The following is a 19,743-nucleotide window of genomic DNA, read 5'->3' as shown; positions in this document are numbered from 1 at the left end:
GGAATGGTTGCACCACCTTGATGCCTTATGACAGAAATTGTAACTGAAAATGTATATTTATAATTAGGTTGATCCACTTGCTTCCCTCTAACTCGTGATAGGTTGATTTTAAAGTTCGATAAAGCTTCAATAATTGCATCCACCACGAGGTTACTTAAATAATTAGACCCATCCATGAACCACAATTTCTTAAATATTCGCACTCATCACGTGTCTAGTTAATTATTATCGTAAATATAATGAAAATAATATACAATCTAAAAATTACATGTAATATTTAGATAGTATATTAATAATTTTACAAAAAATACTCCTTTTGCTAGCCAATCAACGAAATTGATTGTGTGATTCATTCAATGACTCAAAGTCAGCATCTAGTGTACCACCAAAGCATAAGATTGCTAAGAGTTCCTCCCTTTTGCCATTACTTTGCATCTAGTTCCCTCCCCACAAGAAAAGAGGAAATAAGGCATCCGATTCTAGTTTGTCCACAAAAGAGTCCCCTTTGCTGCACAATTTGGAATCAATCACTCCGCCCAAGCAGTTGTGCAACCCCAACATGGTCAACTCCGCCGTGGATGCCGCCGCTTCAGTTCCGACGAAGCCCGCAATCACCCACGTTATATTTGACATGGATGGTCTCTTACTAGGTAACCCCACCTATAGTTCTTCATATCTTTCCATTACTTATCAATGTACTCCGTATCCAATTGTTTTGATTTTATACTGTAATTTCTTATGACTTGGGTTGATTATTTACTTGATTTGATAGTAATAGATGGTGGAAGTTTGCATCATTCTTTTAAAATTAATGCTAATAGTATTAGGAAATTGATTGATTACTTAGTTTAATTGTAAGTGATGAAATTACTAGATGATAAACTCGGCGTAGATTGCCGTTTGAAATTAGGGAGGGGGAGAGTGATGGAAATTGGGGATTCATTCAATGTCATCAGCTCCCTTAAGATTAGTATAGTCGGATCAAGAATGACAAATGTATCATCTTCCTTAGTTTTTTTTTTTTTTTTTTTTCAAGCTTTTGATAATCCGAGTGGCCATTTAGTTGAATCTAGGAAATTATAAATTCTCGGTAATGTTACTCGAACTCAGATACTCATGCCGGACACAGGTACATGTCGGAGTGCCCGACTCGGCTATTTTGGGATTTTAGCCCAAAGTGAAGTGTCCAAAGGTACTTACCCATGTCGGAGTATCAAGTATCCGACATGGGTACTTTAGGTAAAATGAATAGTCAGAGTAACATAGATTCTGGTGAAATAGAAACTTCACAGATGTTTTATTTCCTGTGAAATGAAGTTGTGCGCATGTGTGTGTGGTGGGGGTGTGGGAGGGGGACAAGTTAAGCTACTTCCTCCACCTTGAAAAATATAAAGGTTTTATATCTGTTGTCTGTTAAATGGAAAAGGGATTATACGGAGTAGAATTTTCCAAGAAGAGTAATGGTGTATTGTCTTGTCCTAATTATTCCAGGTAGTTTCTGCAACTAATTGTACATTCTCTTTATCTTCTCGTTTGCAAGCTTTCTCTTTGCTGGAAAGGGAGAAAATTCGTACACTGTATTGAAAGAAGTGCACCTGACCGTACAAGTTTCCCCCTCTTTCCCCTTATGAATGCTTTACATTCCAGGGTTTGTTCGCCTCGCGTCAATAGCTTTTTCAAGTCTGACAAATCAGCTTGTGTTGGAGCTCATAGTTTAAATATAATTGGATGAATAGCAATATTTATCAGTTCTTTATTTTTAGTTGTTTGTACTCATCATATCCTCCTCACTTTCTTAAAACTTTATTGTTCTTGAACTTGAAGTTTATGCTATTGCCGTGCTAGTGAAGTCTAACATAGTGCTACTTATGCTAGGGAGAAAACTAAATTAACTCTGATGCCATATTGTTGCAGATACTGAGAAGTTTTATACAGAAGTTCAGGAACAGATACTAGCTAGATACAATAAAACTTTTGATTGGTCTCTCAAAGCAAGAATGATGGGGAAAAAAGCAATAGAAGCTGCTAGGATATTTGTTGAAGAGACTGGAATAAGTGACTCCCTTTCAGCTGAGGACTTCATTGTAGAAAGGGAGTCAATGCTGCAGAGCATGTTTCCGACGAGTGAGCTAATGCCAGGTATGCTTTCTACATGTATTAATTTTTGTTTTTGTTTTTCTTCTTTCTTTCAAAGAACGACCATTCTCCTGTATCACCTGGATTCAGTTTACCTTCGGGCATAATTAGACATTGGGTCAAATAATTTACCGGGAAGCCATTATACTAAACAATCAGATGCTGTAACTGAACTCTTCCTCCCTGGTGGAAACAAACTGCAGAAGGCAGAATCTGTGGAGCTGCTGAACCGAGATCATTTGGTTGATTATTTCTTCAAGTGTTGCACTTAATTCCCCGCAGACCATCAGTGCAGGACCATAATAAGCTTGCTTACTCTAGACAGCAGGATAAGGAATCCGATTTTATTTTTGTAGTACATTTTTCTCGCTTATGACATCAGTTATGGTGCAGTTCAACAATGACAATTAGTGATTTACATTTATGAGTTCAAAATTGCTTGTTAACTGTACTCCTCATCTGCTAGGCGAAGAATAGCAAACGTTGCATGGTTCAAGTTTTTACACAATAGAAGAGAAAAGAAATTGTCCTTTCACTCTTTTGCCTTAGCTTGTTTTTCTCTCTCCCAGGAAACTGCGATTATAGAGCTCTGCCCATTCACTGATTTTATTCTTCACAGCCCTTGGAAAGCTATATTTTCCTTCCACCTGAATCAAATACTAAAATTTATTCCTTTCTATGGTGAACCTAACGATACTTTGAATTGGCTTACTTTTTTCTTCTGATTCTGTTTCAATTATATCTTGCGTTTTCTGTTTCAATTGGCTTACTTTACTTTTCTGATACAGGGGTCGAAAGATTGATCAAACATTTGCATGCACATCAAGTGCCAATCTGTGTCGCTACTGGGTATTGTTCTTCTCTGTCACCTAATCTTTCTGTGTATTTGTGCGTAGGGGTAGAAATTGTTATGTTGCACTCTTTTTTTATTTTTGGTAAGTAAGCAATATATTAACAAGTCGTAACGAAAATGTATGTACACGGGTGATTGAACAAAAACATCCACAAAACCAACAACCAACAAAAGCAAGCTATACGTTCCTACCAACACAAACTAAGCAAAACAAGCACTCAAAAATTATCACAACTCAAGAAGTCAACTCTTGCCAATTATGATCAAAGTGACAAAAAACAGCACTGCAGCACGATCTTCAACCAACTGCACCATGCCTGCTTCCCATCTGACTGAGTAGCCCTTACTAAATCTCAACACTGACTGAAATCCAACACCAGCAATTCAAAAAAGCAAGCGATCCAAACAGTCAGCACAAGTCAACTATGGTAAAGACAACAACAATGTAGAAGATACTCTCCACTTTTGACTGCTGACTGCCTTTCCACACCAGCACCTCAATAGCATCCTGCAACCCAGCCCAACACCTGCATCATCAACCTGAACCAGTCACTGGCCCCAGCAGCCTCAGACCATATCAGTACCTCTCCACAGCAGCATAACCACATAACCACCTAAACCTGACCCATAGGTCAAACCTGACCTGAGTTGACCAATAGCTGACTTCAGACCAGCACCATGACCATCACCTGCACCCTTCCTGACTGTTGACAACATTGCAGTAACAACTGCAGCACAGAAACCTTGCAGAAGCACAAGAAAACAGAAGCACAGCAGTACCAAGTACTGCAGAACTGAAAACACAAGTACACAACAGCTGCACCCAACACACTACAACAGCAGTCCATCTAAACCAAGCACAACCACTGCCAGATTCAAACCCAACAATAAATAATGATGCAAAATTTGCCAGCAACAAACGGTCAGCACAAAGCATAAACCAATAACAGATAAGATTTTAGAGCATTCAACCAAGCTCTATCCTCCGCTGACCACTTCTCATTCATCAGATGAAAGGCCCTACAACAGACCTCAAATTTAATCTTTTCCACTAGGACTTTGCGCATAGGTAACATAGCAGTCCAAAGGGATTTGTTTCGTGCGTGCCAATCTAATACACAAGTGCTTGCAAGGCTGCATAGACAATCCGTTTCTTCATCTTATATGCACTCTTTTTTTAGTGTGTTAGAACGAGGGGGGAGAGGAAGGGAAAAGACTTCACTTTCCGAAATGTTTGTCCTAGAGATTAAATATTTTGAAGGAAATTAGCATTGAGTGCTTGGTCTTATCTAAAACTTCTAATGGAAATGTATGCCAAGTGTCATGAGTCATCTTTAGGGGCAAGAATTCCACTTAGATTTGAATGGTAATGGATTTAGAGTTTTATGTTTTTTAGTCCTGCATCATACTATAATGCAGGAAACTTCTGTCCACTTAGGGAGGATTAGATTTGTGTGGCTTTACCCAAAAGATCAAATATGTATAGACTATAGAGGCTATTTCTAATGTAATTACCGATGGGATTCATTTATTGTGACAGTTGGACATGGTGATTTTACTCAAATTTACTGTTCTAGTTTTCCGAAACAGTCCTTCTAGCCTCCAAAGAATTAAAGTGAGGTTAAAAACTCGCGCACCTCTCTAAGTAGTATCCCCTGCCAATTGCCAGTTGTGGGATCGATATTAGAGGCATTGCTTCTTTTTTTTGCCTACTAAATGCTATACGTGGGACAAGTAGAACTTATGCTTACTCGGATCCTTCACCTATCTTGACCTGTATGTGTAATATAGAGTAACTTTTGATCATTGATGTGTTGAACACTGTAGGTCCCACAAACGGCATTTTGAGCTGAAAACTCAAAGACATACAGAACTATTTGCTTTAATGCATCATATCGTTACCGGAGATGATCCAGAAGTTAAGCAAGGAAAGCCATCTCCTGATGTATTTTTGGCAGCTGCCAGAAGATTTGAGGTAAGCATAATTCACCTTCTCATTATTATGAGCTTTAAAAAAAAAAGTTATTGAAGCCAGAAGGATTGTACTAGTGTCTACTACTACAAAAAATTTAATTTGTAAATTTGCATCATGTTAAAAGAGCCTATTTTATGAGCAGGGTGGACCTATAGACTCAAAGCTTTGTCTTGTATTTGAAGATGCACCCTCAGGAGTTCAAGCTGCCAAAAATGCTGAAATGTAAGTGTATATGGTTTGAGTTAAAAGTTTCTTGTAGTGAAAGGGTAAGCACATAAAAAAAGCGTCTGAATGGTGCGTGGAATTGTTTGAGTTAGACCAGTTAGTCAGTTTAATTTCCTGGAAGAAGTGTAAAATTGCTTGTAGCCTGTTCTTGTGACCTGAAATGACATGAAATCTGGTTAACCATCGTAACTCTTAGATTTTGGACATTATTGGAGGGATAATATAACTAAGAACCTGAGAACTGAATATGTCTTATAATTGTTTAACTTTAAAAGAAAATATTGTTATGGTATCTAATTCTAGCTTGCTGTATGGACATGTTATCTGAGTCCCTATGGAAATTTATTTTCGGTACTTGAATAGTTGAATTTGTTTGTTTGTAATTCCTATGGACTGAATTTTCCTATGCAGGTCTGTGATTATGGTTCCTGATCCAAGGTTGGATAGTTCTTATCACGCAGTTGCTGATCAGGTTCTGAAATCTTTAACAGACTTGAATCCTGCAGAATGGGGCTTGCCTCCATTTGAAAGTGCAGCATGCTAAGTTAAACAATTAGTGCTGCCCCTCTCAATTGCCCATCGTTGCATCAGCTGAAGGAAACGCCCATCTTCAAGCCGCCTCATTGATGTGCAGTGATTTACAAACACAGTTTTTGATTATTTGTCTCCTTATTTATGGAAATGTTGAATCTAATGATTTAGCCATTTTATATCACATGGAACTTTTAGACTGACTTCCATGGATGGTTGCACCCCCTTTCCTTTGGGGCCTTTATGTAAGAAAAGAAAGTATTTTAGACGGACAAATGAAGACACTTCATTAATCGAAAACCCTATGAAAATAATGGTACATGAATTGTGAGACAGAAGGCTTATAATCGAAAACTATCATATAATTAGCTACAAACTAGCCTAACTTGGAGTAGATGGTCAAACTGACATAAATAACAAATAAAAAAAGATACGCTGGCTTTTCAATAGTGGAGATGTCAACTAGCTTAGTTTGGTAATGTCTTGAGAGGGTCAAAAATTAAAAGGTGTATCCGGTTGTATGTAGCTCTACATGCAACAGGGTTAAAAGCACATTATTTTAATTAAAGGACAATTTTTGTGGTTTAAAAACACAAATTTACAATTGAGGGGCGATGGCGAAGAGGCCAATATCTGATATGTATTTCAAGATACATATCACCCCACTAAACGACAAAATAGAGATAAGACAAAAATGAAAGAATGTGCCATTTTTCAAAGAACAGATGCCATTTTTCAAAAATCAATGCCATTTCCCAAAAACGGATGTCATTTTCAAAAAAAATTGATTTTGTCCTTACGTTTGTCTTATCTCTATTTTTTCGTTTAGTGGGTGATATGTATTTGTGAAATACATATCAGATATTCATTTACACTTCCTCCACGTCTCTTTGCGTGATGATCGATAATGGACAATTAATCTCTTATCAAATTGATGAAGATCAACAAGTTGTTAACCAAGGTGTCCAGTTTAAGCCTTTTGAGTCAATGATTCATACCATGGTAGTGTAGTCAAGTAGGGGTGTTTAACTACATGGAAAACCTATCAACCCAAACTAGTGAATGGTGACTACCAACAACCATAGTTCAGTTAATTTTAATTTCATTAATGAGCAATTTTGATGAATTTTGAGTACTTCATTGCTGGGTTGTTAATCTGAATTGTGCTTGGTACATGACCTTTATCGGTCAAATTTCATCACCTTTGTACTTGTACCTCCAGCTAGCTATTCCAATATGATAAATGTTATTCCTTCATTGACGAAACAACTTGACTTGTGAAAAAGGAGTGGACCGATCGAGATATCTAATTTCAATTCAAACTCAAACTTACTCAGCTTGAAACCACATTGACCGACCTATTTGGCAAGTCTTGGCTAAGACAGAGTCATAGCGAAGGACACGTACTCTTGATGGACAAAAGGAGTTAGTTGTCATTATGTTTCTTAAAAAAAAGTCTACATTGACCGACCTGTTATGGTGTGGACTTGGAGGTAATGAGAAGAACATGAAAGAGAGGAAACTATCTACTACAGAAATTAAAAATTTGGAAATATGGTCTTTGAAGGTGTGATAAAAACTTTTGCATTTTCCAAAAATAATAATAATTATCAACCGGTTTAGTAGGTTATAAGTCATAGGGACCACATTAGTGAAATATGCATCATAATTGGGACTATCTAGGAATAATAGCAAAATTGGACTTATTTCAAAAGGGTGGTCATTGCTTTGATCTATCTGTCACGGACGGGCCTTTTAACCTTCCACGCGACGCCTGAATCCCCGAGCCTTGATCCAGTATGCGCAACAAACATTAAACACAACAATAGCAGAGGAAACAACACGCAATGATACTAACTTGCAGCAAGATACATGCATCAGTAAAGACACACATGCTCATGGAAGTTGCCTCATATAAAACACGTTAGGGCCTCAACATCGAAAAAATATCTAACACTTGACGATTATCAATTTTTCTGGAGCACTCTTTTTTAACCTACTATTATTTGTTGAAATTTGCTCATCTGCACGAGTTGGATTATATTTTTTTTCTTCTGCTCTATTTATTATTGTGCGTAAGACCTCCATGCAGCATGACTGTCTTGAGAAGGTCTGCTTGTTGGCCACCGTCGTCTGCTTGAGGAACGTAAAAGTGGGGCCCGGGATGAGCCATGGAGGTTGGCACTTTCGGTCTAGTTCAGAGTCAACTCTTCAGCAATACAATCAGGGGCGAAACCAGACTCGGTTATCAAAGGGGGCCGAACACTAATTGAGCAAGTAGGCTTAGCCGCTTAAGGGGGCCAGTCCAATAGAGACTATCTAATGTTAACTTGTTAGTCTTTTATTTAATAGGTGTGGTTGGGCCTTAGGGGGGCCATGGCCTACCTAGTCCAACATTATGCTTCGCCCCTGAATACAATGGTTACAATAAAACGGTTATTTTTGCCGGAAAATGTCAATGTATTGTTAGCTAATTTCAAACATAATACATTGCCACATACTTGGTACAAAGTATAGTACAAATCCAAATACAAAGTTCGGAGTATAATTTTCCGAAAAGACACATCCAAGTGAAAAACTACATAAACACACATCCTCGTGCTCCTATTCAACATCCTCTCAATTTTCTTCTTTCACAGGGACTTAAAAACAGACCCTATATAGGCTGCATTAGGCAGACCAATTTTCCGGTACTATTCCACAGACATGGCAAGTTTGGACTAATAAAACGAACCCAAACTCTGCCACAGTTGATATTTCATTTTTACAGGTATTAAAAATAAAAATAAAAATACACACCACAAACATATTACAGTACTGTACAAGTAGTAAATTGCCAGGAAGACACTTAAAATCATCTCCTGGCAGTGGCCAAAGTTTTATCTTCGTTCTCTTGAGCAGATCTTAAGGTTGATGATGAGCCAAGAGTTTTCCTGTTGGAAGAAAGAGACTCTTTCGCTGCAGCTTTATCGTCAGCATTGACTAAAACTTCTTGGTGCTCAGGTACAGGTTCCGCTTCCACTGGTTTTGATGTGTAGGTAAATGAAAGTTCTTTGTTAGCAGCAAGAGCAACGAGCTCCTTCTCGTCCAGCCCTTTAGTTGGAGCAAGGCTGCTCCTATCTGTTCCATGCTTGGCTAAAGCATCCTTGAATTTCTTAATCTGTAATACATTTATTTGGATAATTCTATCAGTTATCAACTACGGAGTACCAACTAAACTAATTTTCCCTAACCAATTATAAAGCTTTTCAATGACACAATGAGAATAAATTACTCGTCTAACCAAACCAAACCAAACCAAGTCTAGCAGCAGGAAGAGGAGTGTGAGAAAAGCAAACTAACCGTGGCATTTGTGCAGCTGAAGCTGCACACGCGACCTTCAGCGCCTCTGTAGAACCGAAAGAAAGGGAGAACATGAACATTAAGGCTATAACACATGGATTTGTGCTCCTCATAGTTCACCTGGAGAAACTGAACATCAGGGTTCATCTCTGCCAACTGACATAACTGCATAAACCAACACAGATAATTAGTTATACAAAGGGATTCAAGCAGTCAACAAGAATAATACTACACTAATAAATTCTTCACCCTTTAACATTAATATAACAAACCAGAGGAAAACCTATGTAAGATTGATAGAATGAAGGTACCTTAGGATGAAGAGCCCTGCAGCCTCCACATCCAGGAGAGAAAAAATCAACGACAACCAAATTATCTCCTGCATTTAGTAAAGAATCCACTAGGTCTTCTGCAGAAGTTATCTCTCTCATATTTTGTTGAAGTCCTTTCTCCCACCACTTATGTGCTTTGCCAATGCTAAGACCCATCTGCATTCATTACAAATAAAGACTAAGTACTACTGCAAGAGCAGTACTCAACCTTCCAACTTATCTAAACATGAGATTACAAGCCACACTTGGCAACCAGAGAGAGTGAACATAGGCTCAATAGTATAACTTCGAACAAAGCAGGTAGACAAATTGCAACAATGGACAAAAGCAAAGCCATAAAGATCCAAGAGATCCAAATTCCACAGATTGTCAGCCATGACCTCTGAAATTAGTTTTTCGACAAACCATAATGGCAGAATTCACACAACACCAACATCCCTGTACCCCCTCTTGATTGCACCTGATGGCGGAATTCATACAACTTACCTCCTTGTACTCTTATAGGCAGAATTCATACAGCTTGACCTCCCTACACCACCTAACTGGCGATTCTGGCGAATCTTTTCAAAACACTCTTATCATACCACAAAACACAAGTCCTAGCAAACCACGCACATACAATGACACAAAGACATATTTTGACAAATAATCCCTCTTTCACAAGCTGGAGCCCAACTTGACTTTGGAATTGATAAAAACAAACCCCATAAATTGAAAATTTACCAGCTCCTCAGACCAAGCAATAATCAAGGATACCAAAAGGGACATATATCTAATTATCTACCAACAAAGGTAAACAATAAAAAATTTAAACAAGTATATGCTATTTGAAGGTTTAATGATCAATTAATAACCTAATCAATCAGATTCATATACAGAGAGGAAATTAAACGACATGGGTGTCAAAATTCCATAAAAATAAAGAAACCCAGAAAATTTTCACAAACCTTGGCACCAATTGATTGGAAGTTCCTCGATTTTTGAGACCAAATATTGCGATTTTGATCAACCGCAGTTCCCACACCACCAAAACTACTCCTCGAAGAAATCCCAACTAATCTGCCTCCATTATTTGCAGGAAATGAACATTTGATGGGAAAAAATTTACGTTTGCTATGATTATTACGATGAGAAGTTTTTGGAGAGAAAACGATGGATTTTCTTAGAACATCCGCCATTAAAAACCCAGATGAAAAAAGCCCTAAAGTATAGTTGATGAAATAGGGATTATTTCAGGAACTGAAGAAAAGGGTTTCGAATTGCGTTGGAGATAAGGGATGGGTAGAGGGCAGATTTGGGGATGAACAGGGAAAAGTCTCAAATTTCTCAATTGAAATTTTGCAAAAAATAGGGTTTACGTAAAGTTTTTCAAGGTGTTTACTTTTATATTTTTCCTGTTTTTGGGAATGAGAGAGAGTTTGCTTCTAGAAAGTGTAAAGGATAATGACCGTTGGAATGTGTGATGGATTAGGATCATAAAAATTTTAGGTAAAGACACCTGTCCTTTATTTTGTGATGACAGGTTTTTTTTTTTTTGGATAATATTTAAATTTTCAAAAAGATGGGGGTTTATCTATGGACACCTAGGTTCATTTTTTGTGATGAGATTTTGTTTGGAAATGAGATTTACCAAAATTTCAAAAAGTGGATAAAATAGTGTTTTATTGTTTTCAATGGTTTTTATCATTTTATGTGTCTCAATTCTCAAAATAGCAAAGGAACAAAAAGATAGTAACAATTAATTGAAAATAATCCAAATGTGGATGAAATTATGCTATCCTTCTGGCCTTTTGGGCCTCATATTTAGGTCGGCAGTGGGAGTAATGCCGAGTTGGCATGGATGGGTAAAAGAAATACCACTACAAGTCAACTTCAATAATACCGATTTGGCATGGATTGTTAGAGCATGATTATTGAGTAATCGAGAGGAAACACGTACCATCCACTTAGCATTTTTTTTTTTTTTTTTTTTTTTAAGATGACTCCTCATTGTTGTAGAAATAAAGGAGAAGATTCTTTTTTTTTAAGAGAAACTAGTTTTTAGGCCCGGGAGATGCCCGTGTTACTGCATTAGTAACATTTATATTATTCTTACTTCGTATTTGAAAATATTATTAATCAGTTCCTTTTTATTACATTTATTAGTATCATTTTTTTTACAATGATAGCATGCAATGTATTTTAGCTCGATGGTAAACACTTTAGTGTTTAAACGTGAGGTCGCGGGTTCGAGTCTTATACATGCTACATTTTTAAATATATGAAGTTTACGGGAAATGAAATAATCACAAGCAGAGCGCCACGTGGCACATAAACTTCTTTGGAAACGCCTTTTAATATATAGTATAGATAGATAGATAGTATTCATCTTCTATGTAAAGAGGATGAAGCTCCTCGGCTCATGTGCCCAAGAGGAACCTTTGCCTAGTTAAGTTTCGTGATTTGTTACATTACTAATGACTAAAGGAAGGGTTTATCGAACCTCTTATCAAGGTAACTGCTATTGCTAGTACCCGCAATCCCTTCAAAATAAATTTATGTGCGAATGATGTTATGATTGATGTTTATAACGTGTTTTATGATTTGCGGGATTTCAAGTATGATTTGATTGAATTGTTTTATGAGAATGCATCTTTATGAAAAGTATTGATTTGATGAAATAATATTCCGGAAAGAAATGATTTTATGAAATGATGAGATTTTATTACTTTACTAGAATATCCTGAACGCTTGAGTTTTCCTGATTATTATTCCTTTTGAAGAAATGTAAACATGATAAATGAAATTGTAAGAACTGGTCAATCTTCCTAATATAGAGCCCAGGCTCCTCCTGATATGAAGCATTGGCTTCCCTGATAATCAGGAATATCATGAACGCTTGAGTTTTCCTGATTATCATTCCTTTTAAAGAAATGTAAACATGATAAATGAAATTGTAAGACCTGGTCAATCTTCCTAATATAGAGCCCAGGCTCCCCTGATATGAAGCATTGGTTTCCCTGATATGGAACCCAAGTTCCCCCTGATATGAAACATTGGCTTCCCTTGTTATGGAGCACTGACTCCCCCTGTTATGAAGCACTGGCTTCCCCTGTTCGTAGGAGACGTCCTACCATGTTTTCCTGTAAAATTCTGACGACCAGAATAATTATGTTAAAAGGAAAATATTAAAGAAATGATGTTTCTGAAATGATGTTTTGTTAAATATTTTACTATATTATATTCTCCTTGTTTTATCAATTAAAATGAGTTTAAATGATGTTACGATACTAGAGTAGTTTGTTACTGAGTTCTCGGCTCACCGTTTTAAGTTTCCCTTATTTAGGTACTGTTGGAACCAAGGAAATACGTACAAAGTGGCGGGGATTTCATTAAGACAAGTTCACCTAGTAATACTTAAGTTAACTTAGGTTATATTAAGTTTTAATGAGATTATGTAGCATCTTAAAGTAATAGGATGATTGATTATTCAAGGTTTATTGTCGCCTTATACCTTCCAAGAAGGAGGTACGACAGTAAAATCCCGACCAACTAGGGTATTTTCGCTGCTAAGTATGATTTAATACTTGAATTATATTAGAGGTCGGGGCATAAAATGACAAACCCTACCTCTACATCAGAGAAACTTCAAGGGGCTTTCATCAATTTATACCAGGGAAAACGAATTTGAATTTTGTGTTCTTTTTGCTTCGTTTTTGTTTTTAGACTTATAATAATGCTTCCTCCCCATACAAGGATGTTCTTCCCTCGAAAGACAAGGAATGTTCTCCTATCCTTGGAAGACGACTTTTCTTTTAGTTTTCTACAATCCAGGATCGCATATCTAAAAGACTACCGTAAAATTGAATCGTTGGTAAAAGTTTATATTGGATAGCAAGGAGTATCAGTTCTACCATCACATTAATTAGTTGAATCAGATAAAAATCTTCTTCAGTTCTCCACGGGTACAAAAATCGTTACTTTGTCTCTTCAAAAATCGTTTTAGTTGACACAATTTTATTATGGGAAAGTTTTGTATGGTGAATTGTCATAATTACCCTCACTTTTCTGGGTGATTTGGTGAAAGTGATGGTTGGTTGGTTGTTGTTAAAGAGCACTTTTGTCCTTTAACTTTCTCTTTACCTCTGCTTAATATGCATGATGTGCAAAAATTAATTGTGTCATATAAATAAGAACGGAGGAAATATGAGTTATATGTACTGTTTAAAATCGAACGTACTTTAATATAAATTACATTTTTTTGTTGGTATACTTTTCGTTTATTTTATTATTTTTTCCTTACCTTATGGTCACCACTCTCAATTATATTAATCTTTCTACTTTCATACTCCCTACATTTGATCGCACCATATTTTTCCACAACAAATAATTCACCCATTATCAATGTCTTGCAATAAATAATTAACCTAGCCCTACATTTACTCACACCATATTTTTGCCACAATAAATAATTCACCTATTATCAATTTATTACAATAAATAACTAACCACTACCCCACTTGCAATTAGTTTATTATACACCACCAATAATATGTTGACAACTCATCAATCCCATTAAAATAAGAGAGGGAAAACACAATCAAATCATATTTTTGGGCGGGAGGTATTTTCACAAATTGCGCCAACAGATGGGAATTTGGGCGGGATTTATTTTTCCAATTTGCGCCATCATGAAGAGCGCCAAACGAAATTATTATAGGTCCTTCATCTTCCTTCATCTCCCTTCTTCTCTTTCCTTTTTCTGCCATTGTTGTTCAGAAAAATAATTTGCCATTTTTTTTCCACATTCATTTGTGCTACAAAGTACTGAATTTTTCGAATTGGCTATAAGATAGTTGGGCATTCGTGCTAGATATAACCTATTATCAATTGCAATCCGAGCTTCCCTTAATATCTTTCTAATTGGGCTGTGAAATAGCCGGAATTTTTATTACATAAACCTCCCTAGCTTTGTGATGCATATAAGTTGTTTGATAAAATGCTCAATTGAAATAATAAATTTAATCTACATTTTCTAAATTAGTTTCAGTTGCAAAAGCTAGCTATATTGATGGTTGGAAGAAGGTGTAGAAGAAAACTAGCTATGTTGATGTTTTGTGCTTGAACGGAAGCAAAAGCTGGACCCGGCCCTTTACCTAAGGTTGATGAATATGACAATGGCTTTTCAGAAGTGACAATGGGCGTATATTGCAATATGCAATCTGATTATGTATTGTTTATTATGATTCCGTAAATACTAAGAAGAAACCATAAAAACAATAGTAAGATAAAACAACAATTGCTAAAAGAAAAAAAAAGATCCACATATAAAGGATCGAACGCAGGACTAGGTAGTGTAAAGATGATCAAATAAACTTCGTTGTAACCAGTTTGGCAAGGGGTATCAACACATCCATTTGTGCTAGAAAATATATAATATATTTGAGATTTTGAGAATATAGATAAAGTTTTATAAGCAGCGAATGTTTAGATTTCATAATAGATAAAATGATCCCACATATTATTAAAATACATACTTATAAAATTTTATTTTCATTAAAAAAACATACGGAGTACTTCCTAGTAAAAATATAATAAAAAACTCTTTTCTGCCAATAACCCCTTATTGAAATAGGATCGAATATTGATTGATAATTCAAGCACTTGAAAATTATGGATTAATTAAGCATATGGTCAAGTTAATTAGTTTTTTCAAGCCTTCACGACTTGCGCTAAAGGCTTCATCATAGTAATATTATAATTTTCATGCAATGTTTAATCCGTTCATTACAAGCGTTTATAGATATTTGCTAAAACAATACCGTCGTAATAGAAGGTTTCATTTACCTTTTTAATAGAAGATTACTCTTTAAGAATCTAGGATTAGAATCCATACACACCTATAAGTTAATTTATGTTTTAGTAAACACATCTAATACGACAATAAAAATAAAAGGCTACCCTGGCTATGAATTTCCCTAGAGAAAAAATCATCTTTTTAAAGTTTAACTAGGCTTTGGAATCCTGGCCAAAGAGGCAATTACTTGGTTTAATTTTTGACCATGAATTTACAGGATCATTACACCTTTAAGGTAAAAAGGAAAAAAATAGTCAAACTCTAATTAAATTGACAATTAGAACCGTTGGTTGATCAAAGTTACAATTATAACCTTCGCAAACAATATAAAACTATAGTATTTACTTATTTAGAGGATTATTATTGTATATTTAAATTTTGTCAATGGTTTACTTTGATTATCTTAATTAGAAAATGATACGTTAGAAATAAAAATGATGAAAAATAATTTTCAAACCAGTATAAAGTTAAAAATATTCCTCTTTTTGCCAGGTTTCGAACACTGGTGCGTGAAAACATTTAAACTCAAGCAGTGCTGCAGTAACCATTATAGCAGGGGGTATCAGCACATACAAAATTGTAACGTAATTTTATTTATTTTTTGTATAAGAACAATTCATTTTGTTTTGATTTCTGGAAAACGAATATTATCCCTTAATTTCAAATTTACAATTTGTTAATTTACGAAATCATAAATTAAGCCAGTGTTTAAAAAATCACCTTTTGATTTCCTTAAAGTTAAAAAGATTCCGTAAATTCTTATTCAGAGTTAAAAAATGTTGTTATTAGGGATTGAACACGCCACGCAGGCTGAAAGAAACATAAGAAGCATTGCAGTGACCATTGAGGCAAGGCGTATCAGCACATAACCTATTGAAAAGTAAATTACTTATTCTATGTCTGGCATAATTGTATTAGAATCACTTTATTGGATTCTATAGAACAAATGACCCCGTGTATTCAATTTTCCTTTTGATTTCATTATTTTTTAAATGATCCCTTTAAATCAAAGGCATATAAAAAAAGATTGGAGAACTTTAAGATCTAGGTTCATGAATATTTGAGTTCCTAACCCGCCGCCTACTTCCTCACCGGCCGCCTTACCATCAACGTCGTCACCATCCTCAACAAACCTCATTTGTAATCTCTTATCTCCTTTTCCTTCTAATATTACCCCTCATACCCTAGATTCCGGCTGGAAATGTAACACCCCGACAATTCCCTTTTTTCTAAAACAACCCTTTTATAAATATAACTATAGAGAATTATCAAGGCATTATCGCCCGTGTGAAAACGTAACGGCTTATTCAGAATTTTGCAGCGGAAAACATAAAACTAACTCTTAGGTTTATAAATAATCGATTACATATTAAGTTCAAAACCAATTAACGAAAATAAGGAATCACGAATAGTACGACAAATTTCAAATCCAAGTTAACAAATTAAATCACTTAATTAAACGAATAGAACTACAAGCTCTCTAATCCCGATCCCAATGATGCATCATCTTCAAACCTGTAGATGGGCAACGCTTATTGATCCTTAGAGACTGCTCACCAAAGATGGGTCATCACAGGATCAATAAGGCATAGCCATGATCAACACACACAAACAAAGCACGTAATCAGCAAAGCTGAGTACTACATACTAAAACAACAACAATCCTAGCATGATACTATCAAACCAACAACCCTAACATGATACTAATAAATATAGGTAAGGACAGACAAAACATAATAAATTGACGATTATACTTGACTAGACTAAGCTAGGCTTAACAACCATAATATTATTTTAGTTGAAATAGACAATGGACCGAGTTGACCATCCAGAAGTCTTCACTAAGGAAGACGAGGTACGGGCGCGACTCCGTAACCTCAGTGACCTGCGATATCGAGGAACGTTTAAATAAAAATAGGACACGGTGATCAATCCGGTCCCAGAAAAGGCCATGGGCTACCACCATGAACCCCAACTCCTGTTTGTCCGTCACTTCAGACGTGCACAGTCTAAAGCTATTGCTATTCAGTTTCACTTTACATGATTTACAAATTGAGATTCCGTTATGACTCAACCATTACATAAGACAGACAATTCACATTTGTTCACAACTGTTTTTATCTTGGAATTAAGTAAGTGATCATAAAAGCATCAATCAAGACTCATTCCAACTTAACCAACCTTTCCTTTAACCATGAGCAACCCTGTATATGGGCATAAAGTTTCAACTTACTAAACAAGGTCCTCCGCCCTTATAAAGTAGTGAAAAGATAGAAAGGGAACAACAACCAATTGATCCAACCCAATCATATAGAATAATCTAGTGTTCCCAACCAACATGTTTGTATCAAACATCCATACTAACATGTTACAGTTCTTATAGTGCAAAATGAGTTCAATAAGTTTGTCCAACAGTATTAAACATGCACATTCAATATAACCCAGTTCGTCCATAATATCAACATCACCAAGTTCAACAATAATATCAACATAACCAAGTTCAACAACAAGATTCAACATGGTTTCAACAATTAGCACACGTTCCAAGCACACAGGTATGTACGTACCTTGTATAAACAACTAATAGGCCACTTTAACACTTTCAAATATCGCCTAAAGAAAATTCTCCGCCTAAAACAACCAACAAATAATCCCCATCAATTTCTAATCATCTGCAACCATAATAAAGCATTCCAAATACATCCTAAATATACTTAGAACATTCCCCAACATCAAAACTTGAGTATTTGATTTCCTAGCATAATAATTATTGAATCAATGATTGAAATTCGTTGAAAACTCTTCGCAAACATCATACTTTAATTTCCAGCAATATAACTACTTTCAAACTGCTCCAAAACATAATTAACATGTTTGAAATCATAAAAACAATAACTTTAATAATTCCTAAACATCCTACCATGATTTAAAATCATTAAAAACCTTAAAATTCATACTTTAAATAATTAAAAATCAATATTTCAATGCATTTATATAATCTGAAAATTAATAATTTAATTATGCAAACATATAATTCTTGAAATTCATAATCAAATCATAAAAGTTATAATTTTAATTCAAGAAACATAATTAAATTATTAAAACGTAATTAAATTCATTAATTAGTTTAGGGTTTAAGGAAATAACCAAAAGTTAGGAGAGAGGAAGGACGAAGGCATGGCTGGAGGCGCGACTGGGCGGCAGGGTTGCACACGGAGGTGCGCTGGTGGCTGCGAACGCATAAACAACCGAGTAAGGTTGTAGAAAACGAACAAGAGAAAGAATGAAGCAAGAGAGGGAGGAGGAATAAGAGATTACCGGCGCAGCAAGCATGGAGGCGTCTCAACGGCGCGGCAAGGTGGTGGCGTAGTAGCGGCGACCAGGTGGTGGTGGTGGTTGTCGCAGAAAACAAAACCACGAGTGAGGATGAGAGAAGACAATAAAGCAAAGTAAAGGAGAAAGGAAAACGAAAGAGAAGAAGCAGGAGGAGATGGAGGAGTACCGACGACGGAGGAGTGGTGGCGCAGCAGAGGTCCGACGGCTGAGAGAAAGGAGGAGGGTTTGAGATTTTGGTGATTTTTACGTGAACACGTGAATGGGGAGAAGAGAAGGGGAGTTGAGTTTCACGTGAGTATTGAAACAAGGATTTGGGTTTATGGGTTATTTGTTTTGGGCTTTATCAAATTGGGCTATATCAAATTGGGCTAGGATTAGAATTAAGTTTGGTATTTGAATTCAACACCGCTTAGGATTGTTTTCTAAATTCAATCGTGTTTTCGTAATTCAAATTATTTTCAACATCAAATTCTAAAATTATTTTAATTTCATAAATCGTTGAAATATTTAAAACGTATAAAAATAAATATACGTTAATTATATATTTATTACTAAAATTAGTAAATTTTTATTTAAATATAATTAACTATACGTTAAAATATATAAATAATGTTTCTAAATTTACGGGGGATTACAATCTACCCCTCTTAAAAGAAGTTTCGTCCCGAAACTTGACACGAAAATTCACACATTTTTCAAAAGTCTTTAATTCATCTTTAGTAGAGAAATACTTGTGCCACTCATGTGCACTCTTTTGCCAACTTAAAGTTGTTTGTGTTACTCAAGAACACATTTTCCTTATGCAAAGAATATCTTTATTTTGCATCAACAAGTATAAGTTGCTAAAAATGAGCATAAAATGCATAAAATTTCTATAAAAATAGGTAAAAATCGCGAATTTCTATCGCATTCTACCCCTCTTAAAGAAAACGAGTTACGCCCTCGTAACTCATCTCAGGGAATAAGTTTGGATATTTCTATTTCAACGAATCATGTGCCCAACGTATATTTCGACTAAAATCGTAGCAAGTAGGATTTCTACTCTCTTTCCACACAATGCCTCAACATGTGACATCTTAAAGCTCGCATAGTAACTATTGTTGCAAGAAATTCAATCGACTCTAGGTGGTTTTCCCAATTACCCTTAAAGTCAATAACACAGGTTTTCAACATAAAT

General features: G+C 35.7%; 2 protein-coding genes across 2 annotated transcripts; one reads left to right on the top strand and one right to left on the bottom strand.

Annotated features, from left to right (window-relative positions):
• Positions 1-352: 352 nt before the first annotated feature.
• On the top strand, positions 353-5,996 carry LOC110785417 ((DL)-glycerol-3-phosphatase 2). Its single transcript, XM_021989858.2, has 6 exons — positions 353-650; positions 1,915-2,139; positions 2,925-2,985; positions 4,817-4,964; positions 5,107-5,186; positions 5,601-5,996. The coding sequence occupies exons 1-6, from the start codon at positions 560-562 to the stop codon at positions 5,731-5,733; spliced, it is 738 nt and encodes a 245-aa protein (XP_021845550.2). The 5' UTR covers positions 353-559; the 3' UTR covers positions 5,734-5,996.
• Positions 5,997-8,181: 2,185 nt separating this feature from the next.
• On the bottom strand, positions 8,182-10,817 carry LOC110785418 (thioredoxin-like 1-1, chloroplastic). The gene is made up of 4 exons (XM_021989859.2): positions 10,342-10,817; positions 9,374-9,550; positions 9,063-9,227; positions 8,182-8,880 (listed from the first exon to the last, which is right to left on the bottom strand). Exons 1-4 carry the CDS (start codon positions 10,570-10,572, stop codon positions 8,575-8,577), a joined length of 879 nt encoding a protein of 292 aa, XP_021845551.2. The 5' UTR covers positions 10,573-10,817; the 3' UTR covers positions 8,182-8,574.
• Positions 10,818-19,743: the final 8,926 nt, after the last annotated feature.

This window comes from Spinacia oleracea, chromosome 3 (assembly GCF_020520425.1).
Source record: "Spinacia oleracea cultivar Varoflay chromosome 3, BTI_SOV_V1, whole genome shotgun sequence".
Lineage (NCBI taxonomy): Eukaryota > Viridiplantae > Streptophyta > Magnoliopsida > Caryophyllales > Amaranthaceae > Spinacia > Spinacia oleracea.
This window is presented reverse-complemented; position numbering and strand designations above follow the sequence as displayed.

Excerpts from the sequence above, each read along its gene's own strand:
- LOC110785417 (XM_021989858.2), top strand. The coding sequence starts at position 560 with ATGGTCAACTCCGCCGTGGATGCCGCCGCTTCAGTTCCGACGAAGCCC. Across the intron at positions 651-1,914 it reads CATGGATGGTCTCTTACTAG|ATACTGAGAAGTTTTATACA; the intron begins GTAACCCCACCT and ends ATATTGTTGCAG. Across the intron at positions 4,965-5,106 it reads CAGCTGCCAGAAGATTTGAG|GGTGGACCTATAGACTCAAA; the intron begins GTAAGCATAATT and ends TTTTATGAGCAG.
- LOC110785418 (XM_021989859.2), bottom strand. The coding sequence starts at position 10,572 with ATGGCGGATGTTCTAAGAAAATCCATCGTTTTCTCTCCAAAAACTTCT. Across the intron at positions 9,228-9,373 it reads GCAGGGCTCTTCATCCTAAG|TTATGTCAGTTGGCAGAGAT; the intron begins GTACCTTCATTC and ends TGGTTTATGCAG. Across the intron at positions 8,881-9,062 it reads TCAGCTGCACAAATGCCACG|ATTAAGAAATTCAAGGATGC; the intron begins GTTAGTTTGCTT and ends AATGTATTACAG.